Genomic DNA, 27,466 nt, shown 5'->3' with positions numbered 1-27,466 from the left:
CAGTAGCAGAATCTAGAAAAAAGGGGAGTCGGTATCAGTACGGTCATCTATTACGTATCCGTCGCTTATTGAGACTAGCTCCTCTGTGGGCCAGCTTTATTTCCCAGCCAGATGTTCTTCTCTTCTCGCAACCCCACCGCAGCCATTCTCTTCCAACCCCGTCATCCGTTTCAGCTGCCAGCAACCCATCCTGTTGCGCATGCTGATGCTACATACCAACCTTTCCCGTAAGCTCGAGAGAATCCTCTCCAAGACCTGGCACCAGACATGCACATCTGAGACATTTTGACGCTCGAGTCGATCCCCGTTGATGGACGGTGGACGATAACAAACAGCCACCAACTGTTATCAAGCGCAGACGCTCGGATTATCTCGCTTGTTCAATGTCTTGATTGCAGCTGTGAGCCACAGATCCACTGGGCAATACGTATGGAGTCGCAATGTCCGTTTATGGTTGTTAGACCACGCACATCAGCTAGATCCCAGAACCTTAGGCTCGAATGGCACATGCATTGTGTGTTGGTATTCAAAATAAATCAACGGAGTCCCAGAGTCCGGACTTTTGGGACACATGCAATGACATGCTGGGCAAAATTGTCAGTCAATACGTGCTTCATCATGACAAAACCCCGACACCAGAATTGTCACAAGTCCACTTCCAACCTATTTCATCCTCTTTGGTCAAGCCTCGAGTCTCATTTCTCAAGACATCACCAGATCGTCACGGCGAGATTTCTTCTTCCGCGACAGGGTTGCCTGCTGATCGGTCTCTGCACTGGGTTCAATCTTTTTTTCCGGTCATGTCGCGTCCCCCAGCGATGAGCGCCATAGCGCGAAGCTTACTCGCTGGTATATGTGTGGCATCCATTTTATCGTTGCCCAATGGGTCAAGCAGCCCGCCACGCTTGTTCCACCATTGATGCTAGTTGCATTATTCCTGACAATACCATACAAGCCACACCCAAACATCCCGGCCTTGTCCACACCGTAGATAGAGCTTACCCCATTCTGGTCTGTCCACTTTCGATATGAAGGCTTCAAATTTCCAAGAGATCCGCTGATGCACCGTAAACAATGACCATTGTATGATGAGATCAACATGTATATGCTGTTGGTGATGCAATGACTCAGTGATATGCTTTCCAATATTAGGATTGGCTTCGAATATATATCATGGACTGCGAGATCTGCAATTGGCCAAGGTAGCAACGAGGGGGATTCGATTCTCTCACAATGGTTTCGTCTCTTGTCCTCGGAACGAGCCCAGAGTAACAGCGGCAAGATGTGTGCCCAGATATATATTGCACGACATGATACATTTACTGATGCATGTGTGGACGCTCTGATCATACGGGCCGCCCTTCTCGTCGAACCCCAAGAATACTCGAGAACTCTATCCAAATCAACAGAAACACTTCAAGAGTACCGCGTATAGCGCTGGTCACGGGACATGGCTTAGGTCAGCCAGCATCTCTTGGCAACAAGGCAGCAACGCCCTAGTTCCTTACTAAGTAGGTTGTTGTGGCCTCAACGGCGCATTTCAATGACCGCGAGAGGGTTTTGTATAATAAGACGAGCATCCGTGGGACGTTGTGATGGCTCGTCCAACCGGCCACTCTCGTTCAGGTATATTCTCATGATTTTGTGAGGCATCTCTGGCTCGTTCTTTCTGCGAAATGTCTCTTCGCCGCTCTGCTAGAATTTCTTCTATTGTTATTCCTTCTCCAGAAAAGCCCCTTTCTCCTGTCATTGATTCGAAGAAGCGAACTACGAGTTCCCAGGCACGTGAGATCAAAGCCAAAAAGCCCAAACCGACAGAAGACGAGACCGTCGTGAACGGAGAACCTGAGTTCAAAGTTCCAGTAACGTCAGGGAGGAATGCAAGAAGAAATCCTGCTAAACAACCGAAGAAGCCTCCATTGACTCCAACCCCAAGCCTCGTCCAAGCCATTCGGGCACCGTATAGTTCAGGCGATATTGATGACGCTACTCCGCCCCCCGACCGTCCAGTTGAGCCACACGTTACCAATGCGACCTTAGTTACCCCAGGAGGGACGCAGAAGGTCGCATATCCTGACCAGCTCCCGGACTCTACTCCCTCAAAAACTGGGCTTCCTTGCCCAACCGCTACCACCAATACACTGCTCGACCAGGCGTGCGCCCATCTGATTAGCGTTGATCCCCGATTGAAACCTCTGATAGAACAACATCACTGCCATCTATTCTCAGCTAATGGCCTGGCAGAGCCAATCGACCCTTTTCGATCATTATCCAGCGGAATAATGGGCCAACAAGTTTCCGGTGCTGCAGCAAAATCCATCAAGAACAAGTTCATCGCCTTGTTCAACGAGGAAGGCTCTGGAGACGCCTATTTTCCGACGCCGGCACAGGTCGCTGCCACAGACATCTCCAAATTGCGACTCGCTGGGCTGTCTCAGCGAAAGGCCGAGTATATCCAGGGCTTGGCGGAGAAGTTCAAGACCGGTGAGCTCTCCACCGATATGCTCATGAAGGCCACGGACGAGGAAGTCATGGAGAAATTGATCGCCGTTCGTGGCTTGGGAAAGTGGAGTGTGGAAATGTTCGCGTGCTTTGGTTTGAAGCGAATGGACATTCTTTCCACTGGAGACCTTGGGGTACAACGAGGCATGGCTGCTTTCTATGGTAAAGATGTAAAAAAGCTCAAAGCAAAGGGTGGAGGAAAATGGAAATATATGTCGGAACAAGACATGCTTGAAAAATCAGCACCATTTGCTCCATATCGAAGTCTGTTTATGTGGTATATGTGGAGGGTGGAGGACGTGGACGTGGACGTTATGCAGAGCACCATGTAATGATTGCATGTCTGAACCTTCGGTACATGTACAATAGTGGTTACTGTAGGACTGCCGGCACTTCAAGTCCCGTTTTATGTTGATACTTGTGAATCTTCTTCCGAAACCCCGGCCATCCCCATCCCCTTCTACTTCTTCTTCTTCTCAACCTGTGCGGTGTCCAAATCATGACGTTCCTTCAACTCGGCCTCTATTTCCGCAATGATAGGGCTCAGATATGCAATATCCTGCACGAGTTAGTAAAACTCGTCCACAGGACTCTGTGAGACGTCTCACATCTTCTGGTTTTGTATGTTCTTCTGGAGGTAGAATTTGATGAGACAAGGAGCACTGTTGTAAGAATTGAGTTATTAGTTTCGGGAGGTCCAGCATGGAAGGGGGATCATACTTGGAAAGCTCTTCGGAGTCGGAAGACGCGGTCGTAGGCCTCCTTGGGTGGCAATCTCTTTAGGGCCAGCTGGACGACATCATTTTCTTCGGGAATCAAGTCTTCGTATCTCAGACCTGTCTCGTGGTCAACGTTGCGTTCTACATTATGAGGTCCTCAGGATATCTAACCTAATTTTCGCCATCCAGCCAAGTTGACATACCAGTTGGAAAGTGGAATGAACCACTTTTCCACCCACGGCCGCTTGAAAATCGCGGAGACGTTCGGATTGGTGATACGGCTCATGTTGAGGCCGGGTGCAGCGTTGAACTGGAATGTATTGGCGCAGATGGAAGTTCGAGTTGGAAAGCTTTGGGAGTTTTACTCGGGAGCATTGCATTTGCGCATCCAATGACTGGCGCTTGGCATCGATTTGCACTGGCTGCTGCCAATGCTCTGCAGCAGCGAGCACGAAGCTGCCTCAATATTTTCCCAGCTGGGAAGCTTGACCGACTGCTTCTCCTCGCCCGCTTTCATCATTCCCCAGCATATCGGCGCCCTGCTTCATTATCCAGCTTTCCAGTTCCCAATCCTTCCTCAAAAGCACCGCCCATCTCCACCGTATCTCTGTAAACTGTCAAGCTCCAACTTATCTTGCCTGATATTGTTTGTCTTCATGGCCTTTGTCAATCGCTGACAGGGCACTGCGTCGGCTTCGGCCAGACCCCGCAGTTTCCACAACACCGAAACACGGTGCAACGGAGATAGCATTGCCCAACAAAAACTTCGTCGAGAACTACGAAGCTCCATACCCTATCTCCCTCCGCCATGAGCACGTCAGATGGGCTGCTAGGATACGAATACTCTTGACAGAGTCTTCAGAGAAATGTCCTACGACCGAGATCCTGAACAAACGCCTGCTATTTTGTCTCCCCAATATGCTACCCCGATTCACGAACCATCCTCGTCCAGAAACTCCACTGCTATGTCTCCGACTCCTTCGAGGGACTCCTTTATGGCCCGAATACAGATACAGTCGACACAAATTCCGAAGGCGTGGGTTAGTCCCATATGTGGTGCCGGGGCAGGTTTCGCATCGGGCATTGTCACCTGCCCTCTCGATGTAATCAAGACAAAACTACAAGCTCAAGGCGGCTTTGCTGTCCGAAATCAGAAAACTCCATACACACAATCACATCAGCTTTATCGAGGCATCGTCGGGACCGGTCGCGTGATCTGGCAGGAAGAAGGTATACGGGGAATGTACCGAGGACTTGGTCCGATGCTACTCGGATATTTGCCCACCTGGGCCGTCTACTTGACGGTATACGAGAACACGAGAGAGTTTTGGTACGATCAATGTGGAAGTTGGTGGGTGGCTCGTTGCTATTCATCTCTGACGGCGGGTGCTTGTTCGACGGTTCTGACAAATCCAATCTGGGTCATCAAAACTCGACTGATGTCTCAGAGTACCAAAGCTGCGAGTGACGGCATGCGCGCTCCATGGCATTATACCTCAACTTTGGATGCTGCCATGAAGATGTATCGCACCGAAGGCATCCGATCATTCTATTCCGGCCTGACACCCGCTCTTCTTGGCTTAACGCATGTCGCCGTGCAGTTTCCATTATATGAGTTTTTCAAGATGAAATTCACCGGCTATGGCATGGGTGAACATCCACCCGAAGACAGCAGTGCGAATTGGATTGGTATCTCGGCCGCCACGTTCTTAAGCAAAATCTGCGCCAGCACAGCGACTTACCCTCACGAAGTCCTCCGTACTCGATTACAAACCCAACAAAGAAGATCCGGTCTATCGACATCAGATGGCCTGGCCGTGAAAGCGCGATATTCGGGTATTCTGCATATGTGCAAAGTGATGCTCAAGGAAGAAGGCTGGCGGGCGTTCTATGTCGGGATCGGCACAAATCTTATCCGAGCTGTCCCGGCTGCCATGACCACTATGCTCACGTATGAATGGTTGCAGAGTTCCATTCACCGTTTGCAAGATAGAGGTGAACAACTGAAAAATATGGCCGATTGATACCCGATATGACCAGAACCCAATCCTTTTTTTTTTTTTTTTCCCCTTCACGACTTGATTGTTTGTATGGGGTTGGAGGGGTTTCGGTTCTGCTTTCAATATTATTTAGGGACACGTCCGATGCATCGTTGTACAATGCGTGTTAGACGATTTCTATGCATTGATACCTATCGGCCTTTTGGTGGCTACATCTTATTTCCACCAGAAGCTCGTCATTACGAGTGGACGAGGTTTGGCAAAGCTTGGTGCGAGTTCTAAGTCAGATCAGACAAACCTTCACATTTTCAAACTATTTTTCCTGAAAGAATTTCCTCCCGGACAAAGCAGAAACGGTGAGCGAGAAATGATCATCTGATGACACTGGCCGAACGTCAAGAGTCATGTGTGAACGGAGATAGTCACAGACACGATGTGGGTCCCCAAGGCACGATCTGAGGCACTGGAGAAGACGCAAGACGGCAGATTCAGGCTCTGCGCAAGGGGTCTGGAAGATGAGATAGCCTACGAGCTCAGGTGAATGACAAGGTACCGAAAGTATCTGTGGGGAGCAATGGGAAGAGCTCATGAAGAAATCATTGAAGAGAGAGTAGAGTCAGACGTAGAGTATCCCCATGTTAGATTATCATTACCGCTAGTAGTCATCACTACGTGCTCGATACGTTGATATACTACTACACTACTTGATGCCCAATCAATAATTCTGCGAGTTTTGTGTATGTCTCACATCCTGACGCGGGGTACCGTGCCCTTGACGCTTTCATATAAAAATGACGAGTAGAGAGAACAACGCAAGATCAAGAGAAACAACGCGACTTCGATTGATTGACTGAAGACTCATTACTGTATGCGTTATCGACTCGACGGGATCAGGATCCGAAACAAACAACCATGACAATCAGGCACCACTATTTCCATTTCCATTTCCATGGCAGGGCGCAATCGCAATCAATGCCATCTCAAACAAGCTCAAATTTCCTATGCATGCAAAGCATCTCCATATCCATTTCTTCTCAGCTACTTCAATCGTCACTGTATACTCCTCATTTATGTGCTTTAGCCAGTGTTTCCAAGCTTGGGTCAAGGGGACGCGAGATAAGTAGATGAACAGGTGGCCAGAGCAGAGACGGGAGAGCCTGTGTTCTTGTCTGAATACCAGTACGTGGTACGGACTTGGTCCCGTCAGGGGTTCAACTTTGGTGCGGAGTGGCAGAAGAGTTTAACCACTGCACATGACGCAGGCGTCCTTGTTCTCGATCGAGCCTGTTCATTCGCAACTCGTCAGTCTCAAAGAATGCAAACCAATGGGAAATCAATCAGAAGGGAGGGGACTTACAAGCAAGAACTTTCTGTGCGTAGATGTCGCCTTCGCGTTCCCCGGAATCGCTCTCCTTATCTTCATCCTGCTGGGCTTTGGATTGTTCCCTGCTCTCAAGACTCTCGTCCACATCGGGGGTGCCAACCGGGTCTGTTGGGAGGACCTTGGGGCTGGGTTCAGAGCTGCTGGAACCCTCGGTGAGATGAGTCTTGGCCAGCTTGTGGGCGAGTTGGAATTGCTTATCCTCGCTAGATGAAGGAGGGTTGGATGTAGGTGTTGGGATACCATTGAGCGAGGTTGCGGATCCACCTCCGTTGAAATTAGAGGTCTTTGAGGCATACATGGGTCGAGGAATAGAGTTGTAGCCCTGGCCATAGCCGAGCGAGGTGCGTTTCTTGGGCATGCTTCGCTCACGAGCTACATTGGTATCAGCAACTTTGAGTTGTTCCTGGTCGACGGTGAATTGAATAGGGGCTGTAGCAGCCATAGTACGGAGGTAGTACATTCCAGTCTTCAGCCCCATCTTCCAGCCAGCGAAGTGCATGGATGTGATCTTGCCCATAGTGGGCTCCTTGAGATGGATGTTGAGAGATTGGGATTGATCAATGAAAGCACCACGGTCAGCAGCCATCTGGAGGACGGCGCGTTGGCTGATTTCCCAGACCGTCTTGTATAGAGCTTTGATGTCAGCAGGGATGTTGGGGATGTTCTGAATGGAGCCGCCTTCCGCAATGATTCTGTTCTTCATGTTGTCGGACCAGAGACCAAGGTCAACCAAATCCTTCAAGAGCCAGGGATTGACGACTTGGAATTCACCAGCCAACACACGACGGGAGTAGATGTTGGACGTGTATGGCTCGAAGCATTCGTTGTTGCCCAAGATTTGAGAGGTGGATGCAGTAGGCATAGGGGCAACAAGGAGAGAGTTGCGAACACCATGTTTAGCAATCTCAGCTTTCAATGCATCCCAATCCCATAGATCTGAAGGAGTAACATTCCACATATCATACTGAAGGATACCTTGTGAGACCGGGCTGCCCTCATAGGTCTCATAGGGACCTTGTTCCTTGGCGAGTTCGCATGACGCAGTCAGAGCTGCATGGTAGATGGTTTCGAAAATTTGGATGTTGAGTTGACGGGCCTCTGGAGAGTCGAAAGGAAGACGCAAAGCAAGGAAGGCATCTGCAAGACCCTGAACACCAAGACCAACAGGTCGGTGTCGGAAGTTGCTCTTCCTGGCTTCGGGCACAGGGTAGTAGTTGATATCGATGATCTTGTTCAAGTTTCGAGTGACGACTTGGGTAACTTCATGAAGACGGCCAAAGTCATATTCACCTCGGGCTTGATCGACGAAGGTTGGAAGAGCCAGAGAGGCGAGATTGCAGACAGCGATCTCATCTGGGGCACTGTACTCGACAATTTCCGTGCACAGATTGGAGCTCCGGATTGTCCCCAGGTTCTTCTGGTTGCTCTTCTTGTTGCAGGCATCCTTGTAAAGCATATAAGGAGTCCCAGTCTCGGTCTGTGCTTCTAGGATCGCATACCACAACTTCTGGGCCTTGACCGTCTGACGACCTCGTCCCTCTTTCTCATACTGTTCATAGAGGGCATCGAATTCCTCGCCATAGACATCAGCAAGGCCCGGTGCCTCATGAGGACAGAACAGAGTCCAGTCTTGGTTCTTCTCGATACGTCTCATGAATAGATCCGGAGTCCAAAGTGCATAAAACAAGTCACGGGCGCGAACCTCTTCCTTTCCGTGGTTCTTTCTCAGGTTCAGCCAATCGAAGACATCCGCGTGCCATGGCTCCAGATAGATGGCAAAGGCACCGGGACGCTTATTGCCACCCTGGTCCACATAACGGGCAGTGTTGTTGAAGACACGAAGCATGGGAATGAGACCATTGGAAGTGCCGTTGGTCCCGGCAATATAGGAACCAGTAGCACGAATGCAATGAGCGTTGAGGCCAATACCGCCAGCAGTCTTGGAGATCATAGCACAAGTCTTGAGAGTGTCGTAAATTCCCTCAATGCTGTCCTCTTTCATGTCGACCAAGAAGCATGAGGACAATTGAGGTTGCGGAGTGCCGGCATTGAACAGAGTTGGAGAGGCGTGGGTGAAGCACTTCTGGGACATGAGGTTGTAGGTCTCTATCGCCTTCTCGATGTCATCTCCATGGATGCCAACTGCCACACGCATGAGCATGTGTTGCGGTCTCTCGGCCACTTGTTTGCCAATCTTGAGCAGATATGATCTTTCCAAAGTCTTGAAGCCGAAGTATTGGTAGTTGAAGTCTCGGTCGTAAACGATGGCCGAGTTCAGCTCATCAGCATGTCTCATAACACATTCATACGTCTCCTGGGAGATCATAGGAGAGTGCTTCTTGTTCTTGGGGTTGATATAGTAGTAGAGATCCGACACCACCGAAGAGAATTGTTTCTTAGTCTGCTTGTGGAGATTGGACACGGCGATACGCGCTGCGAGGATGGCATAATCGGGATGGGTAACCGTCATGTATGCTGCCGTCTCCGCGGCCTGGCAAGATGTTAGCAGTTGACGGAAATGGGATCGGACACGCGGTGATACTGACGAGATTGTCGAGCTCAATGGTGGTCACGCCTTGATAGACACCAGAAATCACTTTCTGCGTGATAGCTGCTGCATCAACGTGTTCCGGGTCGAGGCCATAGCATAATCTGGAGACGCGGGCGGTGATCTTGTCGAATTGCACGCGTTCTTTGCGTCCATCTGGAGGAAAGGGAAAAAAAAATCGGTCAGTGACATCGTCGTGATGGAAGTGAGATGACAAAGCTTGTCGATGCTCTACTGGAGGAAGGATCTTACCTCGCTTGAAGACAAACATCTTGGTGGTATGGAGTCTGCGGTCTGGTTTGTAGTTGTGATTCAGTCGTCGCGAGGGTCTGAGTGGCAACTGGGAGAAGGGAGGAATGGAGGCCAAAGATGACCACCGAGCCTGCTCCTATGTATACACAGGTAACGAGAGGTCGCCAGAGAGACGCAGGTACGACTTCACAACTGTTGTGTAGGGAAGGAAACGAAGGACGACAAGGAAAAGAAAACATTCAAATAGCAGCCCACCGTGGACGCGCTCCACAGTACGCGTTTTCGTGTCTTATCCGGGCGTTAATTAGTCAAATATTACCGATGGATGGGTCGAGGCGTGCGACTCGGGTGAGTGAGCCTCGACAACATCCTCCACCAAAACCAGCTCCTGGTGTCGAGATCGTCGTCGCCTTATAACTACGTTTGCAACGTCCACCGGTGCTGACCAACCATTTGCAATGCTTTCTAGACCTTATTAACCATACAAACCTACACGACCGGACAAATGCGAGGCTGCGGACAGAGGTGTCCAAAATCCACCTAGCTGGGCCATCCCGAATCTCATCAACACCTGCGCTCGAACAAAGATGACCACCCTTTCAAGATTTCCCATCGATATCATAAAGGTACAAGAATCTCTAGCTTGGAACGGTCTTATCTCAGGCCATCGTCCAGAACGGTCACTCAATATTCCCTCTCTTTCCCTTTACCCTTGGTCGTTTCGTCATCAGGGTCATTATCCTCATCCCCTTCCCTCACACTACTCATCCTTTTGATCTGATCCCTCTCCTTATCTTCTTCATGATCAACATCGCTTCGATTGCTGCTGAGCAGACTCAAGGCATCAGCATTGACCACCCTCAGCTTTTCTTTCGGAACTGTAAACATGACTTGCACCACCCGTCTCTGAACAGCTGTTTCTACATCCCAGTCCTCTTCGTCGTCATCAAGAGCTCCGGTGTTGTCGTTCAAGATCAGACCGGGGACAGGTTTCCTTCGCACTGTCGAAGCCGACCCAACATCGCTTGGACCAGACAAATCGGTGTCCCAGTCTTTGGCACCTCTCTTGCCTCGCCAGAACGACGCTCCCGCGCTGAGGGTTCTGTTTGGAGCTGCCTCGGCCATCTCAGGCTGGCCAGCGCGCTTCGTCGGACTAGATTGACCACTATGGCTTTCAAACGCGGCAACGCGATCTTGAACGTCAACACCGCCGGTTCCCGTGAAGACCCGCTTCGCGCTCTCGAATAGATTCAACGCTCGTCGACCAGATCCCGTCAAGCTGCCAGTTCGAGCATATTTCTCCTTGCCGGGGCTTTCAGGAAGCGTCCTGTAGTCCCGTTCGGCGAATTGTTGCCGCTGACGATTTCGATTCAGAAGCGCTTGATCCTCCCCTGGCGTTGAAGGACCCCAATCACTCCGTGCAGACGAGAATGTCTCGGTGCGATCTCTTGAACTTGAAGGCCGAGCTGAGTCAGCGTTGAGAGACAGACTTCGATTGGAAGGTGCTCGAGCGAGGCCCGGATTGGTTTCACGATCTACTGGGCCTTGTCGCGTGTATCCAAACCGGCCCATGGCCGCCGCGGCGCTAGAAATGAGTGCATGTCCCGCGCTAGCGCTCCGCTGTGAAATGTTGCGCGACAACGTACCAGTCAAGGATCTCTGAAAGGATGAAGTGCTCATCACACTGCTTTCGGATAAGTTGCTGCCCGTGCGATCTGACTTCTCTGGAGATCCGCGCCCTGATCCCCCCACGACGACGTCCTGGGAGCGAAATTGTGAAAGGTTAGAATATGTTCGACTGTGTGCTTGACTCGTACTTCTTGACAGGCTCATCGACTCGGCTGCTGATTGCCAGTCTTCAACCCAACCTTCCACTTCCTTTTTACGCTGAGCTGCCACGTCCTCGTGCCGAGAACCATCAGCCGCGGGTGATGGATCTTTAAAGGGATCGCTCGTGACCGAGCTTCTGTCGCCCGCGATCTTGGGAGTTTTCGATCGCTTTAGAGAACCTGTTTGACTCCCCTCATCCTCTTCATCGATGCGGAAGACTGCGCCTGGTCCAGTTGGCGGATGCTGGTTAAAGGGTCCGTATCCCATGGGAAGCCTAGAATTCAAGCTCTTTCTCAATCCCCTCGTGGGACTAGGTATTTCCATCAAGACCTCCGTGCCTCCAGCATACCGAGAATTGTTGCTGTCTCCACCGTCAGGGTTCATACGCGACCTTCCGTTCTGATCCGGTGGAGCCATTGGTGCCCAAGGGTCAGGATGCCCCGAGCTCTCGATCTGGCGTTCCTGGGCAGCACCCCAGCTGGCAGTCCGCATGCCAGAATATCTTGGATCATCTTCATCCAGGGGTGCCGGTGAATGATAGCGTTCGGCCCCTAAAGCAAGTTCTCGAAGCCCTTTCTCACGTACAGCACGTCTCGCCCTAAGCTTACGCGAATACCAGATCCAGACAATAGCCACCCCAGCAGCGGTTGCCAGGCCGAGACCAAGGCCCGCGCCCAAACCCGCCTTTTCGGAAGTCTTCAGTCCTGAAGAAGACGACTCTGCACTGGCCGAATCTGACGATGAGCCTGAGGGGTAAGGGTTCGCGTACGTACTGGTCCAGTCCAAAGTTGTCGTGTTCAGGAAAAAAATCTGATCGGAGAGTTTTCGTTTATGCTTCGAGCCAGATGAACTGATGGGATAGCCTCCCGTGACCATCATGACGCCGCCAGGCAGCAGAGCTACGCCGTGGCCATATATGCCAGCGCCAGACGTGAAAGGATTAGATGTGGAAGTGGGAACGGTCCACGTCCAATCGCCCCGGCCGCCGTATTCCTGAGCAACTTCCAGTATAGCCAGCTGAGGCTGTGCCGGAGTATTGATGTCACCTACCCAGCCTCCAAGCACCACAACTTTGGATCCATCCTCGGTCAAGATTGCAGTATGGCCAGATCGTGGCTCAACAGTGATTGCATCTCTAGACTTTATTTTTCCGCCTCCAGTCCCCCGGGACTGGGATACTCCCACAAAAGCCCAAGACGCCTGAGGCAAGGCAAATATAGCTAGTTGTGACATGTTGATAAAGGCACTTTGAGTATGGCCACCGAGAAGGACAAAATTCTGCTGCTGTGATACGTTGTTGTCTGAGGTATTGGAGAAGGTTGGTGCTAAGGGTGTTATGGTCAATCCTGCCTCGGCAATGGGTGGAGCTCTCGACCCGGTCAATGACAATTGATATGGTGAACTGGCGTCCGACGGAGAGTCCGGGGTGAGGGTAAGCATTGTGTTTGAATAAGTGGCACCCGACACCCAATTGGAAGCATCAGAAGAGTCTCTATCAGGGCACATCCCTCCAAAAACGTACAACGAAGTATCTGGAACTGAAGCTGTCGGGGAGAAGGTAAACCCGGCTGCAAGGTACCTAGATCCCAGGGAGCCATCACTCGCGGTGACGGGCAGCGTAGACCATGTGCTGTTCTTCCCATCATTGCCGGTTGTCAACCTCCAGAGTTCTAAGCCATTTGTCGCCTCTTTACAGTCTCCAGCGAGCACTGTTATACCTTCGTGGTCGGCGAGAGTTATGAAAGCCTTGGAGGTTGAACCCGAGAGAAAGGGCAGGGTGTCGGACAGTTTTGTCCTTGGAGATGTCTTATTCAGTTCCTCGGATGTGTCGAGCAGATGAAGGGAAAACTGGAAGGAAGATGGCTGCGGGGAGAAGAGATAGGCGTATGAGCCACCTTTTGCTGGAATGATGCGGGTGGGATTGTAGGGCAATTGTGCAAGGATGGGTGTCGTCAAGGTCAAGAGACCTGCGGAGAGAAGGAGAAGTCGTGGTAGCATATCTCGTTGTTCGGATTCAGGTCATTGTCGGCTTCCAAGTTGTGAATCGGCCCGGTGAACACCCCATCTGCAGCTTTCCGTGGTGGAAGATGACCTGTTTGCTGTCGGAAAGGGGCTTCAAAAAGATTTCAATCTGGTCTAGGGCATCAAGAGGTTGGTCGTGAAGTCGCAATAGTCGCGGGGCAAGTTGGTGGTGGTGGCGGTGGTAGTGGTAAACAGACGCAGAATAAACGCTAGCCACACCCAAACTCGAGATCGGATCCAGAGTTTCTTGACGAAAGATGGCAGGACGAGTTTGACGTACTCTTTGATGGCGTCCAATGGTCTTCGAACCACTGCAAGGAGGGTTACGCCTTCTAGCCACACGGAGGATCAGTCGCGGGCAAAAACAATCTGCAGGAGTTTCGGTTGCCAGGCCAACGCAAAACTCAGACACGCGGACGGCCGCTGGCCAAGAAGCGAACGCGATCCAAGCCTGCAAACACGATCGACGAACTAATTTACTTTCGTTGGGCACGTGAAGAACATCAGATTGAAGAGATTGTTGGGTATCGATATGCACGCAGAGCCTTCGCAACAGACGCTGGTTAGCATTACAGTACTCTACCGTTAAGAGGAAGACAGTCTCAGAATACACAGGAGCATCGCGGGATGGGGTGCATGGTACAAAATAAAATACGCCTGCCGAGCTCTGCCCAAGATTTAATTTGCCGGTTGAGTCACCTTACTAGCCACAGCTTGACTCCAACCACGGCGTGGGTGCTAGAACTTCGGTATGGAGTTCCGAAATGGCCAAGGTGACGTTTCCAGAAAGCTGATGGAGGGGAAGAGACGGCTGGAACACATCGACAATGTTTATTCCTCAGGTAAGCGCGCAGTTCGAACATATTTTGGATCTATCCGTCGACTCCATTGCAACAATGGTTGCAAGCTCCCATGCCATCTAATGTGTACAGATTCTAATTGGTACCAAGTACAAGACATTTGCTGAGACTGGTATCGCCAATTTACGTTTGTCCATTGGCAGCACCATTCAAAAGTTCTCCAGCTTTTCCTGAAGTTGTCGAGGCTCCAGTCTCTTTCACAGGCAATGTTGACGTCAACGGCGGCAAGAGGCTCCGTGCGGACTCCCTGGCTTGCTGTGCCATGAGTGCATCAATGAGGACAAGCGCCGACATTGCTTCCACGATAGGTACTGCTCTTGGTACAACACAAGGATCATGTCGACCTTTGGCCTCCAACACCCCATCCTCTGCATCATAAGTGGCCGTCTGTTGCGCCTGGCCAATTGTTGCTGGAGGCTTGAATGCAACTCGGAAGTAAATATCTTGACCGTTGGAAATTCCACCCTGGATGCCGCCCGAGTTGTTTGTTTTAGTCGTTAACTTTCGGTTTGGCGCCCGCTGACCCGGAGCTACTCCTGGCGCCGCAATAAAGGGGTCATTGTGAATCGAACCCGGTATCTCACACCCGCGGAAACCTGATCCAATCTCGAAGCCTTTCGTGGCGGGGATGCTCAGCATAGCATGTGCAAGTTCAGCTTCAAGTTTGTCGAAGCAGGGTTCACCCAATCCAATGGGGCAATTTCGAATCACACACGTAACAGTGCCTCCAATACTGTCCTGTGTGTCGCGAAACTTCTCGATCACCTTAGTCATACGCTCGGTGGCGCCCGCATCGGGACACCTCACCGGAACAAAGGAATCCACTTCTTTTCTGGTTATTTTCGAGATTAACGCGAGGAATGATGGGTTTGTTGCAGGGCTTGCGTGTGTCGATGTTGGTGGAAAGAGGTGCTCTGAGCCAACGGAAGATACGAAAGCCACGATCTCGATACCGTGTGCTAATGATAGATACTTCTCGGCGATGGCCCCCGCCGCCACTCTTCCTGTTAACATCGAGTCAGTATCCGGGCTCACGATACCGAGGAAAACGTACCGATCGTTTCTCGAGCACTACTCCTCCCTCCTCCACTGCTTGCCTTGATCCCGTATTTTTCCAGGTAAGTGAAGTCTGCATGGCTTGGGCGAGGATATAGGTCCATCGTCTTTCCGCCGTAATCCTTCGGTCTTTGGTCTTCATTCCGCACTATGAGGCCAATAGGAGTACCCAGAGTGACGCCGAACTCGGTGCCGGATTGAATTTCTACTCGGTCCTTTTCATTTCTAGGGGTGGTCAGAGCAGATTGGCCAGGTCTGCGGCGACTCATCTGAGGCTGTATATCGTCCTCTGTTAGTTGCATGCCTGGAGGGCAGCCATCGACAATGCAGCCGACGGAACGGCAATGAGATTCGCCATAAGTGGTGACTCGAAAATAACGGCCAAAGGTCGACATTGAAATTCTCAACAGGAAAAGTTCGACCAAAATGGGAACGAACGGTTTGGCGGTGACTCAGAACCTTGAGCAAGTATATGGCCCTTTTTGAACGATGACAGGTAATCAAGACCTTAGAAATGAGTTTTCGCAATGCACAACGGAAACCACAGATTAATCTACAGAGCTTTTGCGCAGAATCCAATCAGATTGAGGTTGCAGTAAATGAGTAATGGGGACCACTTGATCTCCTGAGAAAGTTTTGCACACTTGGTATAAATCCCACCCGGGAAATTGAAGCGAGAGCATCTCGACGTTCTTATTATCACGTGATTGCAGACTCTATCTCAACGTCGTATGTGCAGTCAGAAGCCTCCTTATGTCACTCTCTTCTCTCGACCTACCGAGGACGACACTTCGAGAGCGGCAGTTTCGACATGCCTTGTCTTCTGACAATTTCTCGTCCTTGATCAGCGGTGTCCTGGGACTCAACATGAATCCCCGCTGACCAAGGCGCGCTGGGCGTTTAAACTTCATTCAGACCATTGCTTTGATGTTCAAGCTTTCTCCGGATGGCTCCGACACATGAACACAGTTCAGTCTAGCTCCTATTTTTCCTTGCCTGGAAAAATTTTCGCCCTCGTTGTCCGTCCCTGACATGCTTCGCAATTCATCCAGGCCGGCCTGGTCTGCCCAAATCCTGCTTTTCCCCATCCTGAGGCAGTCAACGGCCGTGCCATGGTGTCAACAGCGACATTCCATCTCATCATTATCCCATACAATGTCAATGCGTTGTTTCTTACCCATGTCCAGGGGCATAGGCCTTCAGAATGTTGAACAGGCGCAGTATGCAAGTTTTGTCGTCTCGAGAACCGCTTCCTGTGATCGCACCTATTCTTTCCTCTCTACATCCTCTAGACCATCAATATGACCACTGTCCGTATCGAAGAAGCCGTTCACCCTCTCCACCAGATCCAATACGACCTCCACCGACTTCGATGATGGTATCTACAACATGCGTGCTATTTCGAGCGTTCCTTCCATGGACAGACGAAGTGTGAAGACTGTCGACATTGAAAATGAGGATTCAGGCTCGCGACGATCAGGAGATATCAAGTCAAGACAAATCCGAGGACATGTCGCTTTGCCTGTGTTCTTCTTTCGCTGAGCAACGCATGTCTTTCAGGAAAAAGTGCTCCTGTGGCTTTCATATCAATCGATTGAGCGTCATCTATGGTGACATTGGAACTAGTCCACTTCATGTCTGCTCATCAGCCTTTCGTGGCCCTCCTGAATACCAGGGCTTCGTTGATGTGCTTATGCATCTTTCTGAGCGATCGATGCTAATACGATCTGTTTAGCTGAACATCACCAACCGAGACCCACACGAAACATCCTTGATAGAGATGATTCGGTTGTGCTGTCCCAAAAGCCTTTAATCCAGGTCTCGTTTTTGATACTTTGATTCGAACAAGGAAGAAGGCTGGATAATGCTGGGAAGTGTCCTCCTTGCTTTTACCGGTGTCGAGGCATTATTTGCCGACCTAGGAGCCTTTAGGAGGAAGGCCATTCAACTCAGCTGGATTTGCTATGTATTTCCTTGTCTATTGCTCGCTTGCATCGACCAGGCGGCGTATATAAGTGTTCATCTAGCAGCATACTCAAACCCCTTTTTCAATTGTGCCCCGCCAGACATTTGATACCCGTCTCTAGCGGTCGCAATTCTCGCAGCAATTGTTTGCTTCACAAGCGATCATTACCGCTACGTCTCAGGTAGGGAACCTGTCACAGTCGATTGAAGACCTGGTTAAATTATCCGGTCAGTTTCTAGTGCAGATTATGAGACTTTCTTACGTTCCTCAAATAAAAGCCGTTCATACCTCCAAGGACTTCCACGGACAATTATACATACCAGTGTTGAGCTGGCTACTCATGATGGGCACGGTCTTGGTGCCTAACTATCTATAACAACGTACGTCGACGCCAGCTTTCCATAGGCGAGAAGCTAACACAATCAGACCACTTCGGTGGGAAGCGCCGACAAGTAACACCGCTCCGTATTCTCGATTTTGATCGTAATCACTAACGTCTACGCAGAGTCTGCGTCATGTTTGTTACGTTCTTCGGTACCTACATGGTTTTTCTTGCAGCGCTTTTCGTCTGGCGCGTTCTTGCCGCTCTATATGTTCCTTCCCCGGCTTACAATTGCCTGTCTAGACGGAGTCTATCTATCATCATCGTTGATCAAAGTCCCTGATGATACCTGGTTTACCCCAAACTAGCCGCCATTCTCGCAGCATACTTTATCCTTTGGAATCTATTTCGACAAGGCAGGCGACACCACCCCGATTGTGTTCAGCCAACTTGTGATAAAACTCATCGCAAAGCCTGATGCCATCTTTTTCTTCCATCCCCGATCATTGAAGACGCCATCAGTTCTCCCTGAAGACAAATATACGGTTTCAAGATTGGCGATACCGCACTGCCATCGTCTCATTGTGAGGCATGGGTTTATGGATGAGATAATTATACCGGATCTGGCCTCGTTGATCTTCGAGCAGGTCAGAAACTTTGAGATCAAGACTGGGAGCATTCGTGGGGTTACCAAGTCAGTGACTTCTCCACCGGTCGAGAGCGAAGAAGATGCCTTGGAGAAATCACTGTAGAGGAAAAGAACGATTCAAATCACCAATTCTGCATATAACTTGGCCAATGACAATGAGAGAGAGCGCCTCCTCGACGCATATTGACAGCCACAGAAGGCAACCCCTCCAGTCTCGATGGCACAACCGTCTCTCCCGAATCCTCCCACACTTTTCCCTTCCCTTCACTGCTTCAGCGCTCTCTGTCCTCGGAGAAGCATACCACCAAAACCTGGGACGAGCCTGGTATGGAAAGCGATACTCCACGCGTTCATCAGGCTGCGTGAGAACACACACAGTGAAATCGCCAGTCTCAAGTTCCAGATGGTTCGGGTGTTTGAGGTTGGATTGTCAAGGAAGTTTGAAAATTACAGGGATCGGGAAGGGATTGGGATAGTGAGATCAAATGTGCTCTGGGTATGGACTTTAGATTAGTTGAAGAGGTGAGTATTCAGCACGGGATATTCGTTAAGATGGAATAGAACGGAATCTTCATCCCGAGCATATTTGATCAACGAATTCCAAAACATTACCGAGTCCCTCCCTGAGAATCAAGTCCTAGGTAATGGCATTAAATACGGATGTCTCCAGGATACGGATGTGGACTCGGACAGGATCAGACTTTTAATTTGGACGTTACAGCATATATATTCCGTAGTGACAACAGTCACAAAGCACGAGTGTGAGAGCGAGCAGTAAATGGATAAGGAAAAGTTTCGCCAATTTCTGGCGTTTTGTGAGTTGGAGTTCATAATCTTCCTTCGTGCTTTTCATTCCGTTCAATTCCATTTCGACAGCTTGGGGGAAAAAACACGTTCGCTGGCCGATGATCCAAGACCTTCGAGCGTCATGCAGCATACCCAATGAATGATTCTTGGGGACCTTGACGCTCTTCTTCACGTGGAGCAATCCAAGACTGATTGCGCAGTGCCCTTTCTTTCAGACTTGGCCGCCTTAGCAATGTACCGCTTAATAATCATCACCACGGCTAATGACCTCCTTAACTGTAGGCCTCAACAAGATTGTATGCTCGAACTGAGCAGTGTAGCTGCCCTTGACATCGACAAGGGGCGGGTACGACTCGACAATGCCCGAGCTGACCAAATTATTCAAGCCGAGCAAATACTTCTCCTGGCCAAGACGATCAAGGTAGCGACGGCAGAATGGAATGGTGCCGAAGTTCTTCTTGATCACATTGAGAAGGGATCTCGCAGACTGGACACGTAATGGTACATTGGGAGGATCAGAGCGCATGGCGTAATGCGAGACCTCGAGGTCATCGACGACGTAGCCGCGTCCGGTGGAGCCGAAGGTCTCGATGGCAAAGATCTCGCCTTCTTCCATCTTGGTTTGATCGCCTCCCTTGACGATGGGCACGGATTTGCCACCGTGAATGCTGTACTGCACGATGTCGTGCCCGTTGAGATTCCTGATCGCTTTGACAGGGTACGTTTTGCCATCGAGCTCGACTTCGTACGACTCCATTGCCTCTTGAATTGCGGCGCCAATGTCGCAGACCCGCACATCGATGCCGGCTTCCCGAACCCCGGTGTTTGTAGCGTCCTTGACCGCCGCAAGCAGATTGTCGTATTTTGGATCAAACGCCATCGTGAATGCCGAGTCCACAATTCTTCCGTTGACGTGGACTCCGAAATCAACTTTCATCACATCCTTCTCGCCTAGGATCCATTTGTTCCCGGCGTTGGGGGTATAGTGTGCAGCAATGTGATTGATGCTCAAACCCGTGGGGAAGCCCACACCGCCTTTGATATTGTCTCCTTCTTCAAGGCCCCAATGGCCCGTGAGAGCGCGAGTCCCGTCTTCAATCCCTTCTGCAATCTCCGTCAAGCTCATGCCGGGCTTCACGTGCTCATGCACCCATTTACGGACTTGGCGGTGCACCTCGGCGCCCTGGCGGTATTCCTGGAGGAAGTCATTGTTCATGCGGTCGAGATGGCGTTTCTCCTCATTCGTGGTGCGATAGGCATTGTCGTTCTTGTATTCCACCTCTTCGCCAACAGGGTATGTGCCATTAGGGAAGAGTTGGCTGATAGGCACACGGGGCGGGTCAGATTGAACCTTTGCACCGCCTGCCTTCTTCTTTTTGGGCTTCTTCTTCTTTTTCTTCTTTACGGTCCCGCTGGCAGTGTTGTCGTGTGCCCTGTTGGCGGCAGCAGTGGCATCGTCGTCTTTGTCGTCATCCGAATCGTCTTGATCTGATAAGTGGCCATTAACGCCGTTTGTGCCGTTGACTTGTGGGTTGGGTTGATTGGCGGTGCCATTTAGTGCGAGCTTCGAGAGCTCGTCTGCTGCTTTGGCAGCCATTCGATAGAAGATATGAACTGCTGGTTCGAAGGGAGCAAACAGAAAAATATCAAAGACGTAAGGCTGGAATGTAAGGTTGAGAAAGGACAGGCAGAGGTTCCCCTGCATTCGTTTTCCGCACCGTCACCGCAGGCACCTGACGCGAACCAGCGAGACCGGCTTCGGGGAAATTGCGGGCGATGACCATCATGGGCTCAAGTTTCAATCACCAAAATTGAAAGACGTCACGCACCCCCATTATCTTCATCTTTCTCCAAGCCCTCAATTGAACTATTCTTTCTATTACGTACCTACCAGACCCAGAACAATCACAAGCATGAGGCATGATCTTTCGCCCGGCCTCGATCTCCGCGACCCTATACCTATCATCTCTCCGCGTCACCACTTCATCCCCCAACCCTGCTATAAGATGTCTAATCTATCGCTCAAGCGAGCGACACTTCTCACAGACCTCAGCAGCATTCTCCCGGCGCGATAGCCGACAAACCCACTACGACATCCTCAAGATCGCACCACACGCAACACAAGCTGAGCTGAAAAAGCAATTCTACGTGCTTTCAAAGGAGACGCACCCGGACATCAATCCGAACAACCCGGACGCGGGCAAACGGTTCGCGCAGATCAGCGAGTCATACAGCGTGCTCGCAGACCCGGAGAAGAGAAAACGCTATGACCGCGACGTGATGCGCTCGCACCAGGCCCATCGTCACGGCCATGGTGGGCACATGCATGGCTCCCACTCGAGCCACCAGCATAGAGGAGGCACCTACGCGGGCTCTCGGCCAGCTAGTGGACTGAGCAAGCGACGGAGCGCATTCAAAGGGCCACCGCCATCGTTCTACGCACATGGGAAACCTACCGCGAACACGATGAACCAGGCACGCGGAGGTCAGGGAGGAGCTAGACCTCATCCGCATATGGCGGGGACATTCAATACCGGTGCGTATACGGAGGAAGGGAAATTCGATCCGGCCTTCGATCCCCGAAGTACATATAAAACGCAGACGCACGAAGACTACAGGCGTGCCAGTAGGCGGGCGGGGGAATTAGCGGCAGCCCAAGCAGAAATGGAGATGGATGACAATTTCTGGGGAAGATTTGTCCTCGTCTCGGTCATCCTGGTATTGAGTCTGTCGTTGGGGAGCCTCATTGTTTCAGTGGCCAACACTCCTCGAGGCGGACTTACCAGAGGAGATGGCAGTCGACGAGACGCGGCCCGAAATGATTGGACCAAAGGCTAAAAGGCTGGCCACAAGGATGGTACATTCACCTCAATGTGTGCAGATGAAGGCGCCCGATTTGCGTCACACATAGAAGAAGTGTAAGATTGGTTTGTTTTGATCAATGCATGAATTTTGATGATACCCCATCTACCGCTGAAACCAAGATGGAATATTGCCATTGCTCACTCTATGCTACTTTGTACAGGCGGAACCGCTTCTTTGCTTCAATACGGAGTACATGAGAATGGAATTGCGCTTATCCTTCAAACGTGAATGAGGCACCAACTTTGTGGGCCGCTTGGTTGAGGTTTTGAGTGTCCAACGAGGCACCTAGGCCCAGGGTAACACCAGTTCCGAGCTTGACGTTATAGGCAAGAGCAGCGATACCACGGTCATTAATTTTGGCCTGCAAATGTCAGTAATTTTCCACTTAAAGGTCCGGAGCGGGATGATGAATCACCTTTGCGAAAGAGCTGGGGTCGAGCTTGTACTTTGTAGCAACCTCGAGACCAACATTACTACCGGCGGTCGAGTCCCAAGTGGCCTTTGCACCAGCCTCGACTTCGGCATTGACCTTATGGTAGTAGCTTGCGGAGAAGATGGTCAAGTTGTTGGTGGCAGTGACTGCAGCAGCATAGGAACCCTGGCTGTATCCTGCTGCAAGAGCATATTTGGTGATTGCAGCCTTGCCAACATCATATCCACCTTCTGCGCCAATTAAGAAACCTTCGTGGCCAAGGGTTACATCAAAGGTGGCAGTAGGTCCTTTGAAGAGGTCGGTGAACAATCGAGTGTGGATGTTTGGTTGCTTGTACAGGAGGTTGAACTTTCCACCGTAGGTACTATTCGCGGGCAAGTAGTTGGAGAGAACCTCAGCCTTCAGTCCCTTGGTGAGGTTGTCCTCAAGCTCAAGCTTGGTATCAAGGCTGTTGGAAGTTGTCCATGTCTGAGTCAGGGCCAGGCCTAAATAGCTCCAAGTTAGCATTGGTTGAGAGATAAGAGAGGACTCGAGGGTCCAAGCGATTGCGGCGAGGGTAGGATGGTGAGGGTTACCAGTGGCCTTGTCGGTGTATTTGCCTTCAATCTTTCCGCTGCCGTTAATATGTGATATTCTGAAGTTGGATCTTGATATCGTGGTGCTCACCGAGCCAGAAATTGGACCATCGTGGGCGGATTTCCCCTTGACGTTGAAGCTGAGAGCGGTCAGAGTCGATTACTCTCGTAGGGTCCAGAAAGACTTACACAACACCATTCGGGGCCTTCGATTTGACCTCGAGATTTGCAGCCGTGGTGTGGTAGAAGTCCTTGTTGAGGAGCTGGTGGTCTGGTTAGAGCATTCCATTGAGGGAATTTGACTGTTGCATCTCTCACATCGTTCGCTGGCTTGGCGATGTCGCTGAAAGGGACTGGGATACCAGACATGGTGGCGGTTGAGGAAGGGATGGTAAGGAGGTGGTAAATGGCACCGGGAGAGCAGAATGCAGAACAGTGATTGAGACTGAACTGGAACAGCAACTGACTGCTTAAGAAAATAGGTCGGAGATGTGCTTTTGCGTCGCAGCTGGCGGTTGACCAATCACTTCCTCGATTGGAAGAAGGTGGTTTCGGTTTGCCTCGGCCAACTTGCCCTTTAGGGTCTTTGCTCACTGCAAATGGTTAAAGGGCGAAAGAAGGGAACCGTCCACATCATTTCCGTCCCTAAACGGCGTCAAGTCCAGTGGTATTTGATTGCCTATCTTCTGTTACTTGAATGGACGTGAACACGTCAAGCTACAGCCCAAAATGCTACTTTTTTCAACTCGTCATCAAATAGGAGATACAGCCTTCCCGAAACTTGAAAAGTTCTCGCTCAGTTAGAGATGGCTTTCAAATGACCTCCTCAAAACGCCCTCCCATGATGATAATAGAGTCCATATACACATGAGCACTCATCCGGCCCCTTCACTCTCATGAACCACTCTCGTTTTCATCGTATCGCGCAACATGGATGGGGATGGCTCTGCCGCTGGGGTCGGTTAGTTTGGACCAGGTTGGTGTCCATCTCATCACCGTGGATGCACAGTAGGAGGGGAAATGCTGATCAAACATCAATCGATACCAGTATGCTTCCTTGTTAGTTGGTACGTCTTCGCCCCATTCAGGTTTGGGGTTTTCCATCATTTCATCTGTCACGTTGATCTCGGCGTTGTCTTTCAGTGCATCAATCCAGCCATAGCCTACCCCGTCGCTGAATTGCTCCTTCTGGCGCCACAAGATATGATCTGGCAGATAAGGGTCCACATCCGGTTCGTCACTTGTGTCGAATGCTTTGCGGAGAATGTATTTTTCTATCCGGTCTTTGGTGATCATCTTCTCAGCCGGGTCAATATTCATGGCAACCTCAAGGAATTGCTTATCCAGGAAAGGCACTCGAGCCTCAACCCCCCACGCAGCTGTCGATTTGTTGGCGCGCAGACAATCGGAAAGATGGAGATTCTTGACTCTTCTGACCGTCTCCTTGTGGAAGTCTTCTTTGCTTGGAGCGGCATGGAAATACAGGTAACCCCCAAAGATTTCGTCGCTTCCTTCACCACTCAGAACCATCTTCACTCCCATGGCTTTGATTTTTCGACTCAGCAGATACATGGGTGTGGAGGCACGAATGGTGGTGACGTCGTACGTCTCGAGATGGTAGATGACATCTGACAGAGCATCTAGTCCTTCCTGAATGGTGAACGTGAAGTCGTGATGCTTGGTACCGAGAAATTTGGCCACCTCAATGGCCGCTTTCGTATCTGGGGCGTCTGGAAGACCAATGGAGAAAGAATGCAATTGAGGTAGAGATGTGACCGTGGACAACTCATCGTCATCGTCAATCCCCACCAACCTGGTTCCAGCCTTTGGCGGTTTGAACCCATTGACTTCCCCGTTTACCACGCCATTGGTCTGACCGTTGGTTTGACGATTGGCGAGTGCCCGTTGTCGAAGAGATTCCCGCTGGGCGATTGAAGCCGTCAAACTCGAATCAAGTCCGCCAGATAGGAGAACACCATACGGCACTTCAGCCATGAGTCGCTTGAGAACCGACTTTTCCAACGTCTTTCGAATCAGCTTGTAATCAATCGGTGTGGTTGGGACGTTGGTTGGATCCCACCATGTTGGTTCGAAATATCGAGCGATCATATCGGTCTTGGAATCATAAACATGGCCCGGAGGGAATGATATGATATCGTCGCACACTGGAGCTAAGGCCTTAAGCTCGGAAGCAAAAAACACGGCTCCTGGCGTTTGACTTGATCGACCGAGGTAGAAGGAGGTGATACCAATGGGATCCCGCGCAGCGATTGTTCGGTCTTGGTTCATGTCGTAGAGGACGAAAGAGAACATGCCGTCCAAGTGCTTGGGCGCATCTGTGTCGTATTCCTGATAGAGAGGAATGATGACCTCACAATCGCTGTTGGTCTTGAAGCTGTAGGGAGTCTTGAAATGCTTGCGCAATATTCGGTGGTTGTAAATTTCGCCGTTGACGGCCAAAGCAATAGTGCCTTCATCGTTGACCAAGGGTTGTGCGCCGCTATCCACGCCCACGATACTAAGGCGTTCATGGCAGAGAATGGTATTTTTTCCGGTCCAGTTTCCCGACCAGTCAGGGCCACGGTGTCGGAGGCATTTTATACACTGCAGGGCAGTGGCTTTAAAGCTGGCTATGGAGGGATGGCTGGGGACTGAATTAGCAGCCGGAAACACGAGCGGATGCAGATCGATGACCAGGACTTACCCATGGCAGGCAAAGATACCACACATGACTGCCCACGAGCTGCCTGCTTGTATGCCTTAGATTGTGATTGTGTATATGCAGATGCAAGGTGTGAGAAAAAGTGTGGTGGGCGTGGGTGGGTGGGCGTGGGAGGAAATAAAAATCCGGCGCCAGATGAACGCAGGGCCAAAATTTTGAGAGCGGGATGACTCAATGTGCAGGTCGATGTCGCCGCTCAGGAGACTAATGGCAATACGGGCAATGACGGTGACTAGCAATCTCACCTCTATTCATTCGTTCTCCCTCACTGAGGCTCAGACTCAAAACCGAGAACTGGAGATTCGGGAACCAGCAGAGCGGCTTTTATTACTCCAAACCACCAACGTGTTCAACCCACCTCATTTCACATTCATTCCCCCTTTCAATGATAAGGAACGAATGGTGGCCAGTGGAGCTGAACATGACTGAGCCACCGCCCCTCTTCAATTCAAGCTTCTACCTGTGACCTGTCATCTATTACCCTTGCCGAAAGCACGACGACGACCCAAACCTAATGAGCCTGGCCCATGAAAAACTTCACGCAGAATGACCTTGTTTGTGCCTGACCGCTCCTCTCCGAAGGGACCAACTTTCGGCACGCGACCTCATTTTTCTGACGAGTATTACACAAAAGTTGAAGCTCAGTGGTGGATGGGCTGTCCCTTAAGGCTCTTGGGCATCAAGGGGCTTCTAGGACTTCCGTTGGCCTCATTAGTCCTGACCTGAGCCAATGTGGGTGACATCTGGTGCTCGTAATGCAGATATCCGAATCCCCCGCATTTTTTTTTCTTATGCGGACAGCCTATGAAGGACCCCCACGCTTTCATTTTTGGGCCCCTTTTATGATCCTGAGGGGGTGATCAGCCCATCTTCCCTGTCCTCCCTGGCCTCTCTCCATGCTAAAGAAACAACCTTGAAAAAAAAAACTACTCTCCTCGCGACAGCACAACACGTGGAGTGCATATCGTGGGCTCCGTCTTCCCGAGCCAACTATTCCTTTCCCAAAACTTCCACAATGTCCCCGCCGTGTGTCCACCCGAACGCCTCGCTCGATCCCAATAATTCACATGCAAATGATGGATGCATTTCCCGTCGATTCGCGATCCATGCCTTCTCTGAACGCCAAATTGCCGATAAGCCTACTCAAGGTGCGGGGTTTTCTTTGACTACGCTTCTGATCTTTCGTTCGTATGCGGCCCGATCCTTTTTGAATAGATTGTACGCGTCGGCTTGGGCAGGAGATTCGGGGTTAGGGTCGTTCAACAAATCCTGAATTCCCAAGAGAATCTCCTTGATTGTGATTGCTGGCTTCCAGCCTTCTTCCTCGTTGAGGATTGATAGACAGACGGTGCCTGAAGGATAGACATTGGGATGGAAGAGTGGCGGGACGAATTTGCCTAAACCTGTCAGAAGAACGCGCTTGATGCAACCTGCACATGAAATTGCCTTACATTTTGGTGGTTTTGTAGGGTATTCATCCGGAAACGTCAGCGTCAATTTGAACAAGCCGCCTTCCCAGATGGTCTTTTCTCTTCCTGGTATGCCGACTTCCCAGTTCTTGAGATCAAGCACTCCATTCGCGCCCCGCACAGGTTTCGCGAAGAAGCCGAAAGGATGATCACGACGCCATTGTTTCCTGTAAGTCAATTTTTAGTGGATGCAAGAAGAAACCCCTGAGGTTATCCTCTTACCTCTCCTCTTGGAGACGATTTAGACAGAGTGACATGGTGGATGATCGGTTGAGGGATAGAAGGAAGGAGTCAAAGTTCGCCAAAAGGCAACGGAGAAGAACGCTGTATATGTCTACTACTTAGTATGGCGAGCAAACCCCATGAAAGTGCGCAGATGAACAAAGGTTGAGTTGGACAAGAGGCCATGGGCGCAAACTAAAGGCTGCGACGAGATCAGTCCATCGACTTGAAAAAAGGTGGTCTTGGCAATATTCATATCACGT

General features: G+C 50.7%; 11 protein-coding genes across 11 annotated transcripts; 3 read left to right on the top strand and 8 right to left on the bottom strand.

Annotated features, from left to right (window-relative positions):
- Positions 1-1,676: 1,676 nt before the first annotated feature.
- On the top strand, positions 1,677-2,834 carry Z518_05961 (uncharacterized protein; the record flags this gene model as incomplete). The annotated part of the gene is made up of 1 exon (XM_013416771.1): positions 1,677-2,834. One exon carries the CDS (start codon positions 1,677-1,679, stop codon positions 2,832-2,834), a length of 1,158 nt encoding a protein of 385 aa, XP_013272225.1.
- A 128-nt stretch (positions 2,835-2,962) lies between these two features.
- On the bottom strand, positions 2,963-3,507 carry Z518_05960 (uncharacterized protein; the record flags this gene model as incomplete). The annotated part of the gene is made up of 4 exons (XM_013416770.1): positions 2,963-3,061; positions 3,111-3,164; positions 3,223-3,338; positions 3,393-3,507. The coding sequence occupies 4 exons, from the start codon at positions 3,505-3,507 to the stop codon at positions 2,963-2,965; spliced, it is 384 nt and encodes a 127-aa protein (XP_013272224.1).
- A 580-nt stretch (positions 3,508-4,087) lies between these two features.
- Z518_05959 (uncharacterized protein) lies at positions 4,088-5,245 on the top strand (the record flags this gene model as incomplete). Its single annotated transcript, XM_013416769.1, has 1 exon — positions 4,088-5,245. One exon carries the CDS (start codon positions 4,088-4,090, stop codon positions 5,243-5,245), a length of 1,158 nt encoding a protein of 385 aa, XP_013272223.1.
- A 1,313-nt stretch (positions 5,246-6,558) lies between these two features.
- Positions 6,559-9,424, bottom strand: Z518_05958 (ribonucleoside-diphosphate reductase large chain; the record flags this gene model as incomplete). The annotated part of the gene is made up of 2 exons (XM_013416768.1): positions 6,559-9,096; positions 9,152-9,424. The coding sequence occupies 2 exons, from the start codon at positions 9,422-9,424 to the stop codon at positions 6,559-6,561; spliced, it is 2,811 nt and encodes a 936-aa protein (XP_013272222.1).
- Positions 9,425-10,089: 665 nt separating this feature from the next.
- Positions 10,090-13,233, bottom strand: Z518_05957 (uncharacterized protein; the record flags this gene model as incomplete). The annotated part of the gene is made up of 1 exon (XM_013416767.1): positions 10,090-13,233. The coding sequence occupies one exon, from the start codon at positions 13,231-13,233 to the stop codon at positions 10,090-10,092; it is 3,144 nt and encodes a 1,047-aa protein (XP_013272221.1).
- A 1,007-nt stretch (positions 13,234-14,240) lies between these two features.
- On the bottom strand, positions 14,241-15,568 carry Z518_05956 (chorismate synthase; the record flags this gene model as incomplete). The annotated part of the gene is made up of 2 exons (XM_013416766.1): positions 14,241-15,121; positions 15,172-15,568. 2 exons carry the CDS (start codon positions 15,566-15,568, stop codon positions 14,241-14,243), a joined length of 1,278 nt encoding a protein of 425 aa, XP_013272220.1.
- A 3,590-nt stretch (positions 15,569-19,158) lies between these two features.
- Positions 19,159-20,514, bottom strand: Z518_05955 (methionine aminopeptidase 2-2; the record flags this gene model as incomplete). Its single annotated transcript, XM_013416765.1, has 1 exon — positions 19,159-20,514. The coding sequence occupies one exon, from the start codon at positions 20,512-20,514 to the stop codon at positions 19,159-19,161; it is 1,356 nt and encodes a 451-aa protein (XP_013272219.1).
- Positions 20,515-20,837: 323 nt separating this feature from the next.
- Z518_05954 (uncharacterized protein) lies at positions 20,838-21,755 on the top strand (the record flags this gene model as incomplete). Its single annotated transcript, XM_013416764.1, has 1 exon — positions 20,838-21,755. The coding sequence occupies one exon, from the start codon at positions 20,838-20,840 to the stop codon at positions 21,753-21,755; it is 918 nt and encodes a 305-aa protein (XP_013272218.1).
- Positions 21,756-21,993: 238 nt separating this feature from the next.
- Z518_05953 (uncharacterized protein) lies at positions 21,994-23,159 on the bottom strand (the record flags this gene model as incomplete). The annotated part of the gene is made up of 4 exons (XM_013416763.1): positions 21,994-22,143; positions 22,198-22,930; positions 22,980-23,053; positions 23,109-23,159. The coding sequence occupies 4 exons, from the start codon at positions 23,157-23,159 to the stop codon at positions 21,994-21,996; spliced, it is 1,008 nt and encodes a 335-aa protein (XP_013272217.1).
- Positions 23,160-23,684: 525 nt separating this feature from the next.
- Z518_05952 (asparagine synthase (glutamine-hydrolyzing)) lies at positions 23,685-25,520 on the bottom strand (the record flags this gene model as incomplete). Its single annotated transcript, XM_013416762.1, has 2 exons — positions 23,685-25,434; positions 25,495-25,520. 2 exons carry the CDS (start codon positions 25,518-25,520, stop codon positions 23,685-23,687), a joined length of 1,776 nt encoding a protein of 591 aa, XP_013272216.1.
- Positions 25,521-26,655: 1,135 nt separating this feature from the next.
- On the bottom strand, positions 26,656-27,238 carry Z518_05951 (SUMO-conjugating enzyme ubc9; the record flags this gene model as incomplete). Its single annotated transcript, XM_013416761.1, has 3 exons — positions 26,656-26,909; positions 26,964-27,148; positions 27,204-27,238. The coding sequence occupies 3 exons, from the start codon at positions 27,236-27,238 to the stop codon at positions 26,656-26,658; spliced, it is 474 nt and encodes a 157-aa protein (XP_013272215.1).
- Positions 27,239-27,466: the final 228 nt, after the last annotated feature.

The sequence above is a fragment of the Rhinocladiella mackenziei genome (assembly GCF_000835555.1).
Source record: "Rhinocladiella mackenziei CBS 650.93 unplaced genomic scaffold supercont1.4, whole genome shotgun sequence".
In the NCBI taxonomy this organism is placed as follows: Eukaryota; Fungi; Ascomycota; class Eurotiomycetes; order Chaetothyriales; family Herpotrichiellaceae; genus Rhinocladiella; species Rhinocladiella mackenziei.
This window is presented reverse-complemented; position numbering and strand designations above follow the sequence as displayed.